The sequence below is a fragment of the Lissotriton vulgaris genome, chromosome 3_1, assembly GCF_964263255.1.
Source record: "Lissotriton vulgaris chromosome 3_1, aLisVul1.2, whole genome shotgun sequence".
Taxonomy (NCBI): domain Eukaryota; kingdom Metazoa; phylum Chordata; class Amphibia; order Caudata; family Salamandridae; genus Lissotriton; species Lissotriton vulgaris.
In genome coordinates, this window is record NC_141689.1 from 980,749,863 (window position 1) to 980,772,251 (window position 22,389).

General features: G+C 46.7%; 1 protein-coding gene across 4 annotated transcripts in view; it reads right to left on the reverse strand.

Annotated features, from left to right (window-relative positions):
• The window catches only part of VPS13A (vacuolar protein sorting 13 homolog A), a 2,146,181-nt gene that overhangs the window by 1,930,817 nt on the left and 192,975 nt on the right, over positions 1 to 22,389 (reverse strand). For all 4 annotated transcript variants that reach the window (XM_086961343.1, XM_086961342.1, XM_086961345.1 and 1 more), the window contains exon 9: positions 21,765 to 21,845. In XM_086961343.1, coding sequence (XP_086817469.1) covers positions 21,765 to 21,845 — 81 coding nt within the window. The remainder of the gene's footprint in view (positions 1 to 21,764; positions 21,846 to 22,389) is intronic.

Consider the following 22,389-nt stretch of genomic DNA (forward strand, 5'->3'; position numbering starts at 1 on the left):
TCTCTAATAGGAAATCCTCTACCTGAGGTTCTGTATGTAGATCTACCTTGTGATATTTTGCTGCCCTATTAATAAGCTGTACAAACCCTGTGTTATCATCAGGTGGTGAAGGCTTTGAGGGATATAACTCTGGGTCGTTGTCATCATCTGACCCTGCGTCATAATTTTCCCATGGGTCATCCTCATCTGGGATAGTGTCATCGTCCCCATGAGGTTCTCCCTCCCCTGTATCACTGTCTACATCTGACTGAGGTGTAGATGGTCTTGGTGTAGAAGGTGGAGGAATATTTGGCATAGTGTGAGGAATAGGAGAAGAGGGTGTGAGACTTTGGGTCGAGGAGAAGTAGGAGGAGTTGTATTTGTCCCCATTGTTCTCTTCTTAGAAGGAAGAGGTTTGTCTTCAAACTGTTCATTCTTCCTCTTCTTCGTCACTACTTTGCCAGTTTGTGGATCGATAAACAAAATCTTTTGTTTTGGATCTGTTTGCTGCTCCTGTATCGGTACCGAAGCTTTTGGTTCCGAAAGGTGCCTTTGCTTTCGATCGTCCATGTTCGGTGTTTTCGGCACCGAGGATTTGTTCGATTCCGATTTTTTCGGTGTCGAGTGAGTCTTCGACGTCGAAGCATGTTTCGGTTTCGACATGGAATGCTTCGATGCCGAGCTTTCTCTTGCATGAAGCTTCGGTGTCGAAGTCGATGTCGACCGTTTCTCGGATCCGACATGGTGGGAGACCGAGAGTTTCGGTTTCAGTTTCGGTTTCGTTGCCGGGCCCGAAGGCGGGGCGTCGGAAACTTTTTTCTGCGGTTTGACCGGGCTCGAAGGCGGGGTCGTTACCGCACGGGGTTGGTTTTTTGCTAAGGGGACGTCGTCACTCACGGTTTGTTGCACGTCTAGTTCCTCGACATCCGACTCGTCCCCTTCCGACCCCGACTGTTCTTCATGATCCTCTTCTTCATCGAGGTGCTGGTCCTCGAACAGCTCCGGGATCGCCTCCGACTGCATTCTGGAAACCTCGTGTCTTCGAGCTCGACGATTTCTAATCGTCGACTTGGAGGAGAATGCTGCGCAGGCCTCGCAGTCCCTGGATTCGTGTTCAGGCGATAGGCAGAGGTTGCACAGCCCGTGTAGGTCCTTGTGTGGGAACTTAGCACCACACATTGGACATTTCTTAAATGGAGTCCTTTCCATGGACTCCGGGCTTGACCACGTCGAGAAAGGCCTCCTGTTCGTCGACATAGATCAAAGTTTTTCTTTGATGTTGGAGTCGAAACGCGTCAGAATGGAAATGAAATCGCATTCGATAACAATACCGTCGAATTGGAAAGGGAATACGCGCCGAAAAATCCCTTCTTTCTGAAGTCGATCTGGAGCGCTTCAATCCTCATCCGAACCCGATGACGGAAAAAAACAATCTAAGGATGGAGCCGATGCCCATGCGCACTAGCAACCGAAGGAGGAGTCACCAATCTACAAAAGACTCTCCAGGAGAAAAACAAAGTGCAATCATCCGAGCCCAACACCAGATGGCGATCTATTCATAATGTACCATCTGCAGCCCATATGCCTCGAAGATGAGTTTTCCCTCTTGTATCAGTGTTTCTGATCCCTCCTTGTAGGCATCAGGCAAATGTTGTAGCAGTTGCTCTAGTGTGTCATAATGCGCCCTATCGTATCTGGCTAATAAGGCTTGTGTATAAGAAATTCTCCATATATTAGCTGCTTGAGCATCCACCCTTTTTTCAGAAGCTTCTAATATCTTAGACTCCTTGTCTGGAGGAGGAGCACCATGAGTGGTTTGTGAGTTGGCACGCTTACGAGCATTTGATACCACCAAAGAGTCCAGTGGCAGCTGTCCCTCAATATATGTAGGGTCCACAGGTGCCGGTCTGTATTTTCTTTCAATTCTGGGCTTAACAACCCTTGCTCTTGTGGTTTCCTTGAAAATGTCTCCTGCGTGTTTAAGGACACCTTTCAACATTGGCAATGTCTTGACTGATTTCTCTGAGGTGGAGAAAGTGTCAAATAGGAAGTCCTCTTTAACTGGGTCAGCATGCATTTCCACATCATGATTGTGTGCTGCCCTTTCTATTAATGCGTTAAACGCAGTTGTATCCTCTGTTGGCGAAGTCTTGACAGGATAAGAAGGAGTGTCAGGAATAGTCTGTGACTCCCCCGGGTCAACAGGGTCTGTCCAGGCTTGAGTCTGGTCATCCTGATCCGTGTACACAGGGTAAGTAAATTGTTCATTGTAGTCATACCCCATGTCCTCATTAGTGTGTGTGGGTGAGTATGCAGAAGTGTCCTGGTCATGGTACCTTACAGTCTCAAAAAGGACAGGTGATGTTGCAGAATCCCTTTTCTTTTTGAGTGGAATTTTATATGATTCAAGAGGATTTTCTGACCTGATCTTCCTCTGATAAATAGTAAGTCTGCCAGAGTCGGAGTCGACATGTAGCTTCGACTACTAATCATAGGAGGGCTCTTGGTATACAATGTCCTCTACTAGAGAATGACTCCTTTTGCCCATCGACACCTTCTTGGACGTTTCGATCCCCATTTTCGGATCGAGCGCCTTAGGCCATGCAGTCGGGGGCAGTCCGAAGTTTATCGGCGGCATAGATTTTGTCGACAGACTGACCTTCTTCGGGGCCGGCGTCGTTATTGGCCCGACCGACTTTGTTTTTTCGCCAATATGTGTTTAACCTTGCGTCGACTTAGGCGCCTGTTGCGTTGGAGGCGCGCTCTTCTGCCTCGACTCGACGTGTTCCTTCCAGCTGCTCTTGGACTTCAGCTCGAGGCCTTTGACGAGCTGTGGCCTGTCGACTCGTTGCTTCGGATCGAGAACCTTCCGTGACTCGAGTTCCTTATTTGTGTCGCTGTCCATCGACGTCGACCTCGTCTGTTCGACGTGCTTGACTTTAGATGTGGACTTCAGCGTACCGATCTTCGGTTCGACACCCCTTATTTGTGGCCCTGCAGGGTCGTCAACACTTTTCTTTTTGTCGAATCCGATGGCTTCGAACTCTTCGATCCGAAGACTGTCTCCAGCAGTTTCGGTTTCGTTTTCGACTCCATAGCTTTCGGTTTCGATTTTACCAGTGACTGGTAATGTTCGACCGATGGCTCGTGTGATATATTCTTAGCCGGGCCGAGACGCGGGGCTATAGAATGTTCGTCAAGATCTTGGCTAAGGCCTTCTGGCGATGCCTCGACCCGAGCCCTTGGAAGTCTTTCAGTGTCTGTTCCGGGCCCCATACTCGCTGTCGGGCCTGGTTCATCGCTCGAGTCGTCATCGACGGCTCCGATGGCTGATGCGTCGTCCCTTACCTCAACGACGTTTTCATCCTCGATGTTTTCTTCGTCGTCTTCATAATAGTTGGAGTCATGCTCTGAACCGGGATCCGACTGCTGTTCTGGATCCTCAGTCTCGACGACCTCATCGTCTTCTTCATCGAAGATATTCATCGGGTCGGGCGCTAGCTTCGACATCGTCTGCCTCGCTGCGCGTCGAAGTCTGAGCGTCTTCTTCGACCTGAATTGAGCACAAGCTAGACAGTTGGCCTCATTGTGCTCCGGAGATAAGCACTTGTTGCACACTAGGCGTACATCGATGTGTGGGTACTTTGAATTACAAAGGGGGCATCGTTTGAACGGGCTACGTTCCATCGACGATTGGGCCTCTGGTGTCGAAAAGGCCACACGGCTCTCTTCGACGTCCTGCTCGAAAAGAACTGGAACAAAGTACTCGGCACCAATCAAAATAAAAATACCGACGACCCCGAAGGCCTTTTGGCCTTTAGAAAAGTTTCCAAACTTGAGTAAAAAAAGTACATCCGAACCCAATGGCGGAAAAAAACAATCAGAGGATGGAGAGGATGCCCCCTATCTCGTGATACTTCGAAGACTCTTCCAGGACAACAATGTGCAATCATCCGGACCCAACACTAGGCGGCGATCTATGCACAGATATGAATTCAGCAGCCGACATGCCTCGAACATATACATTTCTATAAAATATGGTCAAATGCATCATATGTCAAATTAAAATGTCAAGAAGGCCCAATGTATTTCCCTAAACTGTAAAGCAGCTCACAATTTCTGTTTTTATTTTATTTAAATGCTCTTGATATCTTGAGAGAAAATTTTTGATCCTTTGTAAAAAGGTGGAGGTTACCAAGATGCCTGAGCTTTCCTCTGTATGTGTTACTTGAATGAAAGACAGGAACTGATGAAAAAGCCCAGAGACATGACGGTGGGAAAGTGGGAGGAGACAAAGGTACTTACTTTCATGATATTAACCACTTTGTGTGCTCTTTGTGTCCTCCAGTCCACAGTGCAATCCACTGGACTCAGTAACAGGTTATGTCCAAAAACACAGCGTTGACAAACCCTGGTGCGCGCACAGAAGGATTCCATTTTAAAGACCCCACCTCAGGCTCAAAAGGACCTTCTCTTGCAGAAAAATAGTTTTCTTTGCTTTAGTTTTCTCGGAGCACACCCCAGCCTCTTGAGTGCAAATTTCAACAGGAAAGGGACCAAATGAGAGGGAGAGCTCAGCCCTTTCCAGTAGTATGTCCCTCTCTTAGATCCCGGGGATCTTGCTTTTTCAAGTGTGTGAGTAGCCCCAAGGCCTGTCCAATTGTTGCCACACTCGCAATTAGGGACCATGTAAGTCGTTCTGCTGCCTTTGGCCCAATTGGGGGCTTTTTCCACAACTAGCCCACTCCAGGGAGGTAGAAAGCTCACTAGACACCAGGGACAGTTGCTTGATTAAAACAAATAGGGAGGGGGCTGTCTAACCCTGGCATTGGGCCACACCCCTACTCCTAGAGCACAAGCAATCTCTCATCCCTGCTATGGGTCTGTTGTCTTGGCCCTTTTCTCCCAACATTTTTCACTTTTCACCCCCCTATTTTAGGATATCTCCCCCATTGTAGGGAAATGTATAGGCCATGTGTGGTGTGAGATGTCATATTAAATGTAATGCAATGGTGTGCGCACTTATAATTCCCCCATCAAGAGAATGTACCCTGGTAACATGCTGCATTTAAAATGGGTGCCATGACCGTGTATGGTGCCACCTGACTGCAGTAGGTTAGCAGTCTAGATGTTCAGTTTCCAGCCATCCCTGCTTTTGGAGGGAAGCCTGGCACCAAGGGTGCTCTACTCCTCCCCCTGAGCCAGTAAGAACCAGTTTCCCAGAGGCTTCAAGAAGCTGCTGGCACTCTCTGGCAGGTGGGGTGAGGGGCGCATAAATAAGGGGGTTGTGCCACCATGTGCTCAGACAGAGCAGGGACATGAACATGAGGGGACCTGCTGCCAGGGGGATACGGCCACTTGGGCCTGTGTGCTGGACCCTGCACCCAACTAAAACCCCTCTGCTGTCCACAGGGCAAGTGGAAGCCCTGCTGCAGGAGTACAGGCTGCTTTACAGGAGGAGTGCCACACTACAGTGGAGGATGGTGAAAGCCTACCGCCCTGTCCTGATGAGTACCTACTGACTGCTGACCTTGCCCAGTAGTGCCTGCTGCTCTGCTACCTGGCCCCTGAAGAAGGAGTGCCATGCTAGGTCCCTGAGGCTGGTGGGACCTTGCGCCACGCGAGCACTACACCTAAAAGCGCCTGGAGAAGAAGAGCGCTTACCTGCCTGCCAAGGCGCACCTTTGACTGCAGCCAGAAAGAGGTGAGGAGCTGATTTCTGCAGCGCACCACATTGATTCTGCCCAAGAAGAAGCATGGACCCAACATGTGGCCCTGAAGTACAGGGTGAGTTAAAAGCGCTGTTGCCATCATCGCAGCTGCAAGAGGCTGCCTTTGTGTCCCATAACGCTGCGCTCCCTATGAGCTAATTGGTTCAGAACTGCTGCCTCCAAAGCGCTGTGTGTGAGTGGAAGGACTGTGGCCTCCTAAGCGATAGCCTTTCCAAGCGCTGTGCCTGTTAAGCGCTGTGGGGCCAGGAAGAACTGTTGGCTTAAAAGCACCGCAGGTGCCTACCCTGCGGTGTGTGTGCTTAATGGAAACAGCGGAAGCCTACCCCGTGTTTCTGCCGCCTTGGTGCGGGGTTCTCACAACGGGTGCCCACCCCACGTAATGGCCGCCATTCGGCCGATTTAAAACCGGCGGGAGCCTACCCCGCGGTCTTTATGGTAATTTGGTGGGAGTCTACCCTGCACTTCAGAGCCGGAATCAAAGCCGTAGCCCGGGGCCAACAGCAAAAGAAGAGACGCCGCGCTGCCTGTGGCGACCCGGAAGGTGTGTTGCCTGCCTGGCGTGGGCAGGGCCTAGGTAGGAAGTGGCGTCGAGGCCGCGCGGGGCTCCCGTGAGCTGGGAGAACCCTGCGGTGCTGAGAGGAAGACTGGTCCGAGAAGTCAGGCGGGAGCGTACTCCGCGCTGACCCAGCACCCACGTCGACGGAGACTCCGCTCCGTGGTGGGGGCCCTCCGGAGGCGGAGCAGAACCCAAAGTGCTGCCGCAGCTCATCGATTCCCTGTTAAAGTCCCGGGCCCCTGGAGCGGGACCCGGGTGAAGAGGCGTCTACTGCCGAGAAGAGATGAAGCCGTCAGGAGAGGTCCTGGAGGAGCAGGGGACAGTCGTGGCACATACCAGTGCCTGTTCCCTGCTGGAAGACGTCCGGCGCCCGCCCCTAGAGCCTGGTGAGTGAGGGGCTCAGTGGGGAACAGGTGGGGGGGGGGTATTTGGGGGGGGGGGTAAAGGGGCACGTGATCGGTGCCCGCCCCCAGTGATTATTCTGAGAGGACCAGAGTGGTTGTGTGGGTTTCCACAGCTGCCCCGCAGGAAAGGGGGCAGCTGCAATGATTTGGGGGCATTCTAGATGTCTGCGCCCCAGAGGAGGGAGCGCCGGGGTGTACCAGTGACCCAGTGTTATGGCTACGAAGGGGGCCACTTTGATGGTTAGAGTCCCAGAGTAGGGGGCTCCCAGGCGCAGTAACACCAGAGGTTACCCTGCAATTTTGGGGCAATTATCTCAGGCGGGACGGCGTGTGCACCCCTGGTTATGTGGTTATGCCTTATGGTTATATGTTTCATGCCTATTTTGAGGCCACGTGCATATGTGAAGGCCTAATGGTCCCAGTGAGGAGCTGCCCAAGGTACTGGTGTGGGTATAAGGTATGATGTACTTACCTGCATAAGGTTATGCCCAAGGTGTTTAGGCCATTTTTATGGGCACGGTATTTCCTGCCTAATGTTTCCTGCCCAGGATGTATGTTAAGGTACTGATGTGACCATGCCCGCATGATATGATTACGTCTAATAGTGTTCTGAGGCCAGCACTGTTTCTTAAATGTTGACGCCATTGATAAATAGTGTGTTCTGCCTATATTAGTCTGCCTAATGTGGATTCCAATGGCCACTTGATTACTCATCCTGATGTTCTAGGCCTAGGGTGAACGTCCTGCTAAGAGGTTTTATGGCAGATGTTTTTGCCTGATGTTCTTTGCCAAATAATAACGCTTTATGTTTTTATTACAGCATCGAATCTGATGGACTTACCTTCCTTTTTTTCCATTTACCCTGTCAATAATCCCCCTTGTATATAATACCCCGGCGCCAGTTGGCACAGTTTTGTGGTGACTGTGTTTACCATTGCATACTTGACCCAATACAAAAGTTATTCTTTTCCATCTAATCTGGTGTGGTCTCTTTTTGCGGTGTGCCTTGTGTGTCCTCTGTGTGTACTGCGTGGATGCTTTTCACATGTACTTGGGAGTTTGGCCTGCCCGCTCTGCACCATGCTACCCCATTTCTAATAGGGTCACATTGGGATTAATGTCCTCCACCATCAGAAGCCCACGAGACACCAGGGAGAGTTAAAAAAAACTGGTTGAGGCCAACCGATGCTCGCAATGGGCTCTGCTCACACATCCTCTTTTCCCCAAAGGGCAGACTGTAGTGTTTATCACCTCTCTGCTGGCCTTTATGTGAAAACTCTGCCCCAAAAAAGTAAACTTTCGTCACCATTTCCCATGAATTGCTGCAATATTCATCCTTTAGGTCAGCCTCTTCCCAGGAGCCGTATGAACCCTGGATGTTTCTAAAATCTAGATACCAAGGGAATGTGGGGTGGTATGGCATGTATGGATCCCACCATGTTTTCATAACCAGAAAGCTGTATTTCACAGATATGCCTAAAACACCCAGTTACCTCACTCGTTCTATAGGGGATGGCTGCAGTATTTAGATCCTTGGGACGAAAGACAACCAAGGAACCCTACCAACCCTGGGAATTTCTGAATACTAGTATCTCAGGGGAATCCAGGGTTGTGCATCCCAGAGTGTTTCTTGCTCATAATGCCCTGCATTTGTCAATGTGTGTGTCAAAAAATGACATTTTCTTCACATGTATATGACAGAAGTTGCAGTCACTTCTGGGCAATGGCAAACGTCTTGTTATCCTGTGTACCCATGTCTCAAGTCAAATACAGTACTTTTGTGCAGGCGGGTCTAATGCATTTGCTATTAATGGACTGAAACTGTAACCATGTGAAGACCACATTGACACTACCGAGACTGCACAGCCCGAATTTTGAATGGTTTAAGTGCAACAGGCACAGCTATAAATGTTGAGTGCCGGTACAATCGGGAGAAGTGTGGGAATGCCTTTTACTCTTGGCTGCAAGTGCTGGAATTTTTCTCACATAAATAAGAGGAAACTGAGTTTTTCACTCATAATTTGAAATTTATAGGCCATTCTGGGAATGCAAAAGTGATGGGATCAATGTAAGCTAGATCAATCTGGACTCCTGTGGGTAGCTAGTTTTCAGAAATGTCTGAGGCTGGTATGGTTTCCCTTGGTGCTGGCTGACCCCAATCCCAATACTACAAGCAATCCATGTGGAAAGTGCAAAGACATTTTCTAGGCACAGCTATGAAATTTACTGGGCATTCTGGGTAAGAAAATATATTGGTATTCTCCAGGATCATGAGTTCTCAGAAAAGCCCAGGTTTTGGTATGGTTCTGTCAATGCCAGCTGACCCTTGGCCCAAATACTGCAGCTCATGGACAGCAAAAGGAATTTAGGTGCTTTTGGCATAGTTCTGATGCTGCAACCTACTCTGGGGGAAAGTCTGTGATTTCAGACAAAGTTTAATATTTAGCCATTCTCCATAAGTAAAATTATTCTGACCTAGGCAAGCCGCACAACCCTTGATCCACACCAATTGTCTTATTTTCAGAACTGTTTGTATTTGTTCCATTTCCCTGGGTTCCAGCTCACCACAGGTCCATACACCAGAGCTACCCACATTGTGGTAAATAAAGATTTACCGTATACTGAATTTCTATGCGGTATAAGATCAATAAAATAGCTCAATCAAATGAGAGGCAGAGTCCGTGGAGTTTGAGTGTATGAGGGTTCTATTCCATGTAATGGAATGGTTCGAACCATGGTATCGTGTTCCTTTACCACGAAGGTTCAGGAAGGGATAGACAATGCTTTATTAACAGTGCACAATATATATAGTAAATGCATACAATGGTGAAGGATACAGAAGGCGTAACAGCTGAAAGAAACGAGATAAGAACACATGTGCGTAACAGAAGGCGTGCACGAGGGCGTACACGGAGGTGTGTGCTAGAAACGTCACATGAAAGTGTCACAAGTGGGTGGATTCATAGAGGAATCCTGCAGTGTCAGCAGAAATATATGGCTGGATGCGCGCGCAGGCAACATGACGTGTGCTGGACGTGGAACTGGAGGGTGAAGGGGACTTGACATTTAGCACTATAAGGGGAGACAGAAGTCTGGCGTGTCAGAACAACCTAAACCCAAATCATATCCGATATCTTGTGTTTGGAGAACTGTTTTATCTAGAAGGGAAGGTCTGTCGGGTAGAGGCTATTCTATACGGACTGCTAGTGCGTGCATATGTGTCTACGTGTCTACGTGTAATGCGAGGGGCCATGGGCCTACCATGGTAACGGGAGCAATGAATTTCTTGCATGGAGACAGAAAGGCCGGGCCCTTTGCTCTGCAGCTGGGGAGATGTTTACCTAAATCACTAGACAGGAATGTATTTTCGAGGAGCGGAGCAGATAACTTGAAGGCTAAATTGTCTTGGCAGGCAAGCAGGCCGAGCCGGGCACCGCTCGCCGCGCAGGGAGTAAGGTAAGGGTCATGGATGCAGATCCAGGCTGTAGCTTTCTGAGGCAGAAGGCAGAAAGGGCTCGATGGCAGAAATCAGGGCCTAACTCAACAGAGCCAGGAAAACGTGAAAGTGCACCATGTAAAGACGGTGGCACGGCATACTTAGTAACGGAATTATCGACCCATTCATGGTGGATCTGATAGAGGACAGATTAACGTTGGACGCAAATGTATTTGCGTCTTCAGATTCGGTTGTGGAGGGAAATTACATGTACTTGAAGTACGTACATGGAGCCGTTGGGGTCTACGTTAGGGGACACAATTGACCATAAAAATTCCAATTACCTCATTCCCTCCTTGTCCCATACGGACCCTTCATGATATATCAATCTTCATTAGTCCATCTATTTGTTCATATAACATCATTTGTTCTTCCTTTTTCAGGCGGGATTTAGAACGTGGACTTGGATGGGGAATACATGATGTGGCGCACAAGCCGCAAATCGCTGGTCCACACTGTAAACATAGACAACAACTGAATACTATGAGAAGGGCTATTCCGAGGAAGGATAGGACTTTCCATCCCCAGGCTGATAACACGCTCCAGAGCCAACCGGACCAAGTCCAGGTGCCTGGATTCTGGTGTATCTGACTTGCAATCTTGTGGAGACGGGTTATGGCTCTATATACTGATGGTGCGTTTTCTGGAATGAAAACACAGCAACTCGATCCGATGACTCTACAAGCTCCGCCCCTATCGGCCAGGATGACGTCAAGAACAAGACGATTCTGAAGAACAACAAGTCTCATAGCAGACTGTTCCTCTGTTAGGTTGCCTAGGGCGGAAGTAGTTTCATTTACTACTGCTTCAAGGGTTCTGGTTAATCTACGTATCAGTTTACTATTCGAGACAGTACCTAAATAAGGAAAGAAACCTTTATTGAAGTCTGTATACTGCTCCCATGCCGTTTCAGTATAGTCGACAATCGGGAGATCTCTCTTGGGTCTATTTTGTACTAGATGGGAGTCCCTATGATAATCAGGTGGGGCTAGGAAAACAGGTGGCAGAAGGAATGCAATGTAACAAGTACCATCCCAATCTAGAGGTAAGCGTATATAAGCTGTCTGACCACAAATGAAATAGGAATGACGGGAAGCTTTGAATGTAGACTTGCCTTTATCACTGAATTCAATCACAGTAGTACATTCACTATGACCTAGGTGTACTGAACCATTCTTTCTGACACACAATTCACCTTTGACTGGTAATACTGACATAGCGGGTAAGTCTGGTTTTGTATCGGACTGGACATTCAGAATCATGAGGTTAAGTGTAAAATTACCTAATCCATATACTTCGTTTTCTAGATCAGTCCCTGTCCTTCGTGGAAGACCCTCCTTGTCAGGGAAACATGCTTTATTCATAACTGTGTTCAGATTCCCCCATACCCAATTGCCCTGGTAAACTATGAAATCAGAATCTAATGAATTCATTAAACTAAACCATGCACCACAGGAACCGTTGTGTGTGAACGGGTATGGAAAGAGGGGCAGAACTCCCTTGTATTTCTGATAGGGAGGGAGTCGGCCACATATCCAACAATTAGTAGCATTACTGGTCTGATGGGAATGATGTAACATACTGATGAAAGTATTGTTGCGCAGCGCAAGTCGGTATGATAACTCGTGAGGGGGCAGTTCACTGAAAGTATGCTCGACAGTGTCATTTGAGGAAGAATGTGCACGTATAGAAACAGGAAAGTACATGTGTAACAATAAACTTGTAATAATAATCGTAAGACTCAGAAAAAACATAATCAATAATGTCACAATGCAGTGACTGCGGAGAGATTTACAATATTTTCGTTTCTTGATCTGTTTCTGTCTATCTCTCTCTCTATTGGGGTCTAACTTGTACATGTCAGGAACCTGTCTAACCGCTTCACCTAGGGGAGGACTTAAACAATTAAACTGTCTGACTTGCTAGACCTCAATTTCATTCGGAACTCCTGCTGAGGAGTATTTTCTACCAGGGGGAGTTTAGTATCAGTCTCTGGAATGGGGCAGGGCTGGGAGTCTGTACTTGGCGGAAGTCCATGGTATTTCTTGATGTGACTCGAGTGGAGCCAGCCTTTGCGGCCCTCCACCTTAACGGCAGTCCTTGTTGTTAACAGAACAAGCTTCGGCTCCTTCCAGCGGACTCCTCCTATCGAAATTCCGGATAAACACTAGGTCTCCAGGGACGATCTCGTGTGGCTTCACCTCGGTGTTGTCGGGAAAGGCTGCAGCTACCTGTGAACGACATGATTGTAGTGCAGACATCAAGGAGGCAAGGTAATCTGTCAGCATATTACAGTCAACATCTGTGATCTTACGAGGCAGAGGCGTCCCCCACATATTCGGTGGCCTGCCAAAAACCACCTCGTACGGGGATAGCCCTGTTCTTGAATGTGCTATCATTCTCATATAAAAAAGAGCAACTGGTAAGGCTACTATCCAATCTACGCCTTTCTCTTTACACACTTTGGCGAGACGTGTTTTCAGGGTCTGATTGTGTCTCTCTACGAGACCTGCTGCCTCGGGATGTCGGACGCAATGGAATTTCCACTGATATCCTAGCAGGAGTGATACCTGCTTCATAAGCTCGGACGAGAATGGCTGACCATTATCTGAGTATACGATACGGGGCAAACCATACCGTGGGAAGAATTCACGTACCAGCTGCTTGGCAGTGGTCGGAGCAGTGTAATCTGTGACTGGATATGCTTCTGTCCATCGGGAAAGTGCACATACAACTACGAGGACATACTTGAATCCTCGACAGCGTTCCATCTGGATATAATCCATCTGGAGGACTTCAAAAGGGTGATCGGGAGGATGGAATCCACCTTGCTCTACGGGAATGCCTTTACCTGGGTTGAACTGACAACAGATCATGCAAGTACGCACTTTCTGTTTTGCTGCTGCTCGTAAATGCTTATTGATCCAAAGGTTTTGAATACTGTCTAACATGGCTTTTTCTCCTAAATGTGCAGGACTATGTGATGTGTTAATGATAACTTGAACCATAGAGTCGGGGAGAAACCATGTGGCTTTTCCCTTCGTCATCCATCCCTGTTCTGTCTGTATCCCTCCTAGTTCAGTCCATTTCTTGATTTCGTCTGGTGTAGCATGTGTCTGTATGTCAATTACATCTAGGGCGGGATCCCTAACTGTCATGCAATGTGTCGGTGTCGGGACTACTGTCTTTGTCATATCAGTTGTGTGAGTATGAGTCTGAGCTGTATGCTTGGCTGTTCGATCTGCCAGGTCATTACCCTGGGAAATGATATCTGTAACTTTCGTATGTGCTTTGCACTTCATGATGGCTATGGCTGTAGGCAAATGTATTGCTTCCAACAGAGCTTGAATGAGGTGACCGTGCTGAATCTTGGCTCCGTGAGAGGTCAAAAACCCTCTTTCTTGCCAGAGGACACCGAAGTCGTGTACGACTCCGAATGCATAACGTGAATCCGTGTATATGTTAACTCTCTTGTTCTTTGCTTGTATACAGGCTTGAGTCAGAGCAATGAGCTCTGCTGCTTGGGCTGACAGGGTGTCAATGCGATGTGTTTCTATGACTTCAGTTTCGGTCGTGACTGCATATGCGGCCACCAACTCTCCTGTACTTGTTCTCATACATGAACCATCCACATAAAGTGTCAGGTCTGCATCTGGTAATGCGATGTCTGTTAAGTCTTGTCTGGGTTTCGTCGTAGTGTTAATGACTTCTACACAATCATGTGCCATAGGGTCTGTCATACTTAATGGTAGAAGTGTAGCAGGATTCAATGTATTGCAGCGCCTGATTTCTATGTGTGGCTGAAACAATGTCAATTCATAACCTGTCAGTCGTGCTATAGTCAAGTGCTGAGTCTGTGTTCTGTTCAAAAGGACTTCCACGGAATGTGGAACTTGTACTGTCAATTGATGTCCTAACACTATGGAATCACTTTGTCTGATTGCTAGAGCTGTTGCCGCTACAGATTTCAAGCACGCAGGCAGAGCCTGGGCTACTGGATCTAATGTACTAGAAAAATAAGCACACGGTTTGTGTGAACCTGCTTGATCCTGGGTGAGTACTGACAATGCAGTACCTTCGCGTTCTGTGACAAAAAGTGTAAAAGGCTTGCTGTAACATGGTGTTGCTAAAACTGGTGCTTGACATAAGGCTTTCTTTAATTCGTCAAAAGCTTGTGTATGTTCCTGAGTCCAAGGGAGGACAGTCGAAGATGCTGCCTCCTGTGTTGTCAACTGTATGAGTGGCTTAGCTAGGAATGCATATTGTGGAATCCATTGTCTGCAATAGGAAGTGAGTCCAATGAAGGCTCGTACTTCTTTCTGTGTCTTGGGTTGCGGAAGATGTGCAATTAACTGAATTCGTTCAGGTGTCAGCTGCCTACCCCACTTGGACAGCAAGTGCCCAAGGTACACCACTTGCTGGGCACAGAATTGTAGCTTCGAAGGAGACACCTTGTGTCCCTTGTCCGCCAAGAAATGCAAAACTGTCAGTGACGCTTGTTCACATTCTGGTTCACTACGGGCGGTGATCAATAGATCATCGACGTACTGGAGTTGGGCAGTGTTGTCAGGCATGTGGATACTGTCAAGTTGTCTTTTCAATGCTTGGCTATAGATACTGGGGCTTTCTGTGAATCCTTGAGGTGCGCGTGCAAATTTGAAGCTTCGGCCATTTAAACAGAATCCGAAAAGGTATTGGCTTTCCGGATCGATAGGGACACTAAAGAAGGCGTTCTTCAGATCTATTACAGTAAAGAACGTCGCCTCTGAATCAATAGCTGTCAATAATGAGGAGATGTCTGGAACCACAGGGTACTGTGGTACAATATATTTATTCAATTCTCGTAAATCGATCACTAATCGATAAACTGGGGGTGCATTCGGATCAGTGCGTTTAAGAATCGGAATGATAGGGGAATTACAAACATTGGAGTCGGTTTCTACAACCACTCCTTGTGCAATGAGCTCGTCAATGATTTTCAGTAAAGCCACTACAGCATCAGGGGGTAACTTGTATTGTCGGATGCGTGGTAGTACCACTCCTTGTTTGAGTGTAACTCGATATGGTGTAATGTGCATACAACCTACATCAGTGGGGCCTTGTGCCCATAAATGTGCAGGAACATTCTGTAATCTGGAATCAATATCTCTTAACACATAGTGACCCTTAAAGTCACGCAGAAACAGTCTTACTCCTTCCGGAGAACAACAAATTACAGCCCCTAGAGCTTTCAAGGTCTGTATACCAAGCAAGTTTTCTGGACATGATCTCGTGAGCAACAAATCTGTAGTACGTGACAATGGACCAACTGCAAGGGGAACTGGTTTTGAAACTTCATTAACAATGGGCTTTCCTGAAAATCCAAGGGATACATTCTGTGAGCCTGAGAGGGGGTGCCCCTGGTACCTCGTCGTGACTGATTGTTGTCCTGCTTGCCCCTGTGTCAATCAAAAACTTTCTATCCTTTCCTAATACCTGACTATGTACATAAGGACCCTCTTGATCTACAGGAACCTCTATAAGAGGCAAGCCTACCTCCCTCTCCAGGCTGTTTCATGTGTATCGCTGATAATCGGGATAGTCGGATTGTGCTTGTTGGTACATCTGCTGGGTTGCATGTTGTGTTGCGGCAATGGGTTGTGGCTGTGGTACCGCTACGGTCTGTTGTGGAATCTGCATAGGCTGAACATTCTGTGGAACGTGTTGTTGGGCCTGGTCCTGTCTAGGAGGACGCGGTCTCTCTTTAGTTTTACCTGTGGCTATGTTGTGTTTCAAAACTGCACAATCGTTTACATAGTGACCTGGCTGTTTACAATAGTTGCATATCCCTTTAACAGGAGCTGCTGAATTATTGGACTGTGATTGTATGGTACCCTTTTTATGACCGTCAGTTGGAACTGACTGAGCAACTAGTACTTTCATTTTCGTGTCTTTCATACGTCTCCGTTCGTGATCATGTTCCTCTCTAATTCTGTTCTGGTGATACTGTAACATTTGTAACATTTGGGAAGGCGAATTAGCTTGCCATGTGCTCTCGACTTTCAGTACACGGTTCTTAACCTGTGGCAGGGAATTCTCGACTAATTTGGATACACAAAGGTGTGGGTATGACTCGCTACTTGCTTTCAGGCCACTATTAATAATAAAACATTTCTCAAATCGGGAATAAAAATCACTAGTGTCTTCATTGGGTTTCTGTTTGCAGGCTGAGATTGCATCCCAGTCCTCCTTTTTAGTTGCTAACAAACGTGGCAAAACCTGTACTAACAATCCTGGTAATGCTTTAGTTTTATCCCCAAGCCCTAAACCTGGGGTACGACCAGTCTCTTCAGTTTCTAATGCCGCCCAATCAATCTTTTGGTCTCCCACCTCCCATTCTTTTTCTTTGAGTTTCTCGTAAATACCGGCAGGCAATAACACTTTCAGTATTTTCATAATGTCGGGATAGGTGTAATCTCCCATGAGTAACATGTCTTTTATTTCACGGTGAAAACGTGCAGGGTCTTTATCATGACTGGGCACTATTTTCTTCATTTCCAATAATTCCATTTTAGTTATGGGCGTGTATACATACACACGTGTAAGGGTATCATCAGTATTCCTGACTGGATGTACTTCTCGTAAAGGATTCTATTTGTCAAAGTCAAAGTGAAATGGCTTCCTGACTGGGGGTGGAACAGAAACAAGATGTGGAGTCAAGAATGTTCTATATTTATGGCGTTGTTCTAAAATCGTTTCAATTAGATCAGTACCCAGACCTCTCCATCTTCTCAGGAGTAAGTCTTGCAATAAACTATATAACGGACCTGGGTCAGATGCTTGGTTTTCATACTGTATGATGAGGTGTTGGGTCATGTATATACCAGCTAGTCGCTGTTCTTCTGGAGTAAGACTTAAAAACGTTTGTACTACTGAATCGTCTTTATATATGCTGTCATCTCCGGCCCACTGTACTGCGGACCGGGCTAGTTCCTGATCACGTAAAGTATTGAGTTCGTGATAACCTACTCTCTCTTCCAGTACTTTATCAGTAACCTGGAATACATGTTCAAGGGTACATCGCTCTGGTATTGGGCAAAGGTATCGTTTCTTGTTTTCTAAACGAATGGGTCTATCGAAGGGCCTATCAAGAGGATGCGGTCTAGGGAGTTTCTCTCTACCTACATATGCCACCATGTCTCTACTTGCTAGTTGCGATGTTTCTGCTGTCTTCTCTGATTCATCCTCCTCCTGCGAGGAGTTTGGATCGTCTGATTCGAGTGGCTCATCGGATTCTCGACGGGCATGTATATCTATTATTTCTTTTCGGATCTTTCTAACCATAGCATGTACACTTTTCTCTTTATCATGTTTACCATCAGCAATATTCTGACTCCATCTGTTCAATCTATCCATCTCATTTTGTGGAAAACCTGCCTGATCTTGTTCTCTTATCAAACAATTAACCAAAAATCGCATAATTAAACCTTTGTTCTCAACTTTCTGACGTGACATGGCCTCACCAACACTCTCCGGTCTTTCTCCTGTTCTAATAAAATGATACAAATTGTCTAGATGGTCTGGCATTTCTGGTAGTAATTGCAAATAATCTGTAACACGTCTTAAACGTAGGGACGCTAACAACATGGGTCCTGTCGTACCAGGCACTGTGTCATATCTGCAATCTGTAAGCTGTTCTCTAAGCTGTTCTGCCGGGGCTCCTCTAGGTGTCTGTGCCATTGCGAATTCTCTCATTGTCACTCGATGTAACTGTGGCGGGGTTCGATAACCTCCTGTAGCACCTCCTGAAGCGGAGGCTTGAGCATAACCTGGCTGTAGGGTCGGTATCTGCTGAAAAGGGGTTGGGGCCTGAGCAGCGCCAGCCCCAAAAGGATTAAGTGGATGTAGTTGTTGAATACCAGGGGGAACAACAGGTAAGGGTGCAGGAAGCGGACCGGGAGGGGTCTGCTGTTGCGGACCTGGGGGCTGATGATCATGGGGTAGGTTAATGTCAGCAGGTGGTACACGGGCAGGTACATTGGTATATGCGGGAGCTACATCGTCTAAGTAGGAAGAAAGGAAGATATCTGCTGCGGTCTTGTGACGTACTTTAGTCGGAACCAATGGAGGGGGCAGATTTTTCGGTGTTTCCGGGGTCGCCTTGGGCAGGCCCTCGGCCAGGACCGGATACAGTCCTGTCATAATGGCATTACTCTGTCTGTCGTGTTGTTCCATTCTAACTCGTTCTCCTTCTTCTAGTAGTTCTTTTTCTTTGGCTTTTTCAGAATCCTCTCTGCTTTTCTCTGCCTTTCTGAGTGCTTTCTCTGTCCGTCTATGTGATTCTTTACGCCATAATTCGATGGCATCTTTCTGTGACTGTCTGGCTTTCTTTTTCCATAATGCTTCTTCTACTCTCATGATGCACTCGGCATCCCATGTCCCTGTAACGGGCCATCTCTGATTCTCTGCCAAGTCTTTCGTATATTCCACCCACAAGTCGAGAAATAATATGGCATCTAAGCCATGCTTGTGGTACATAAAATAGCCAGGGGTGTCCCTGGGTGGGATGGGGACAGCTTCCTCAAGTATCCCTTTTCTAGTTCCTATCTGTCTCAATTTCGAGAATAAAGGCATTGCTACCTCTATACACAATAAACACAGTAAGAAGAATGCAAACAATCACTCATACCACGACATAAACACACATTAAAATATTTACTAGATATAACTGGATAACTGGATACTGGATATACTGCTAAACAGTACAGATACACTGCTAAAACAGTGCAGACCGGGTCTGCGTACCCAAACCCGTCTTGACCGGACACAAATTAATGCACCCGTCTAGATGCGTCCCCAGCAACGGTACTCACCGGGAAGCACAGAACGGAAGGCCTCGGAAACTCGACTGGACTGGACTGGACTCGACTCGACTCGACACGTGACGTAGGTACTTCGGAACTGGTGGGCCTCTAGACACCTCGGACCTTGCTCTCTCGGCTGGGCTCTGGTCGGGATCCTCCGCACTCCTCACCGCCTCGTCTGGATGTCGATCGCAGTCTCCGTCACCTCCGTAGGCCTGAGGGAGATACAGGAAATCCTGCGGGTACGCGTAGTTGTCCGTCACGGCTGTGGCAGGGGGCAAGGCCTGCGACGCATCGCCGGCCTGTAAGGTGGGGGAGGGGTCCCTATTCGGGCGCCAAATTATGTGGTAAATAAAGATTTACCGTATACTGAATTTCTATGCGGTATAAGATCAATAAAATAGCTCAATCAAATGAGAGGCAGAGTCCGTGGAGTCTGAGTTTATAAGGGTTCTATTCCATGTAATGGAATGGTTCGAACCATGGTATCGTGTTCCTTTACCACGAAGGTTCAGGAAGGGATAGACAATGCTTTATTAACAGTGCACAATATATATAGTAAATGCATACAATGGTGAAGGATACAGAAGGCGTAACAGCTGAAAGAAACGAGATAAGAACACATGTGCGTAACAGAAGGCGTGCACGAGGGCGTACACGGAGGTGTGTGCTAGAAACGTCACATGAAAGTGTCACAAGTGGGTGGATTCATAGAGGAATCCTGCAGTGTCAGCAGAAATATATGGCTGGATGCGCGCGCAGGCAACATGACGTGTGCTTGACGTGGAACTGGAGGGTGAAGGGGACTTGACATTTAGCACTATAAGGGGAGACAGAAGTCTGGCGTGTCAGAACAACCTAAACCCAAATCATATCTGATATCTTGTGTTTGGAGAACTGTTTTATCTAGAAGGGAAGGTCTGTCGGGTAGAGGCTATTCTATACTGACTGCTAGTGCGTGCATATGTGTCTACGTGTCTACGTGTAATGCGAGGGGCCATGGGCCTACCATGGTAACGGGAGCAATGAATTTCTTGCATGGAGACAGAAAGGCCGGGCCCTTTGATCTGCAGCTGGGGAGATGTTTACCTAAATCACTAGACAGGAATGTATTTGAGGAGCGGAGCAGATAACTTGAAGGCTAAATTGTCTTGGCAGGCAAGCAGGCCGAGCAGGGCACCGCTCGCCGCGCAGGGAGTAAGGTAAGGGTCATGGATGCAGATCCAGGCTGTAGCTTTCTGAGGCAGAAGGCAGAAAGGGCTCGATGGCAGAAATCAGGGCCTAACTCAACAGAGCCAGGAAAACGTGAAAGTGCACCATGTAAAGACGGTGGCACGGCATACTTAGGAACGGAATTATCGACCCATTCATGGTGGATCTGATAGAGGACAGATTAACGTTGGACGCAAATGTATTTGCGTCTTCAGATTCGGTTGTGGAGGGAAATTACATGTACTTGAAGTACGTACATGGAGCCGTTGGGGTCTACGTTAGGGGACACAATTGACCATAAAAATTCCAATTACCTCAACATGTCCAAAATATTTAAACTTCAAAGAGAAAATCTTGATGTTTCCACGCTGCATTTTGGGGCCTTTCCTGACCTACGTGAGAGACCCACCGCCATACGTGGATAGCAGTTTAATTGGGAGAGGGTGAGAACGCTGGATGGTAGGACTTACTTGATCCCTTCTAGATTTAGTATATATATATTATGTAGATTGCTGAGAAACCTACACAAATGGCCACTTGCTGATTCAGAATTTTGTCTACTTTTCATAAATTAATAGCTTTCCAAATTGACCCATCGATTTCACACCCTTTTCCCCTAACAAACCGTGAGCAGAGAAACAGAAAAAATAGGTAATACTGACCATCACCTACAAAGTTTGTAGTGACTTTTTTAAACAACTCTGCCTGATTCTGAAAGCTTGAAAGAGGGCAATCCTAGCGCAGCTAAACCTTTATTATTGCAAATTAAAAAAAAAATCACACACTTTCTTGCATAGCACTTTCTCCCCAGATTAAAAAAATGACACATTTTGGTTAATTTTCAGTTCCCTATAGGGAAAACCATATATTCTGGGTATATTTACAATCCTCAGCATGCAGGGAAAAATTACCAACATAGCTTGGATACCTTTCGCAGAAAAAAATATATATAAAGGATTCACCATGAGCTGTCCCTAATGTAAAAAAAGGACCAACACAAGCAGGGGGCAAGGGGGATAAGGGGTGGTGGTTGAGGCACTAGCAGTCAAGTGAATAAGCCAGTAAGCCAGACTTCAGCTCAGGGGTACAGCTTACTGTTGTTTTACAGTATGAAGTATGTTTAATTTGGATTACATATGAGGTAAACCACGGACAGTTAGGAGTGGGTAAAGTCTAGGCAGTGCTTAACAAGTTTACATAAGATGCAAATCCAACTGAGTGTTAGCAGTGTATGGATCAAGAGTGAATAGGTTCTCTTTGCCACACAGTACCAAACACTTACAAAAATACATCAAAGCTAACGTTACTTTGGTATTTTTCACTTACATCCTTTTGACTTTGTTGCTTATTTTTGGATTAAAAGGGAGAAATCACTACTTTACTTGTTGTTGTTAACCATTTATTGTTATTAGAAACTGAGTGGCTCTGTGTTTTGGAGATATGCCAATACAATTGATAATTTCTGAACATACATTAAACAGGGTGTATTGGATAAAAACTAACACAAGTATATGCAAAGAAATCATTTGTCACTTGACTTACCAAAGCTTCACTGTAACTTTTGTGGTAGTACATCTCTGATTTCACATTCCAGTAAGCAAACAGGTTGTCGAGCCGCACAAGCTAAAATTAATCAAAGAAATATTTAATAGACCCACATTTTAATCTGTGAAGTCATGACTGAAGAAAATATACTAAAACATGACACTTCATAAATATAAACTACATTATGTCTTAACTATGCACAATGAAATAATAGTTCTTGACCAATCAGGCATCATTAAAAACAAGCTAGCGTTAAAAAGGTCCATTTAGTCCTGAACATCAAACACACTGCCACCCAGAAAAAAATTCCTATAGCACCTACACTGAGAATGTTTGAGTGGAATAGAGCTAGCTCTACAAGAAATTACTGAAGGCCCTAATTTTACTAATTTATACGATAAACGTATCCCCACTGCGAAAAAGTGGCTCTGACCCGCTAATCCCACCTAAATGTTGTGACACTGGACCATGTCCCACCGAGTACTGTTAGCTGGTTCTCAGTGATAAGTAGCAGTGGTCGTCTTCTAAAATAAAGCCTCATGCTGAACAGCTGAGGTAATAGGTTCTCAGCTGGTTACACATGAACACACCTGCACAGGCATGGACACGAGTGTCAGTTAGG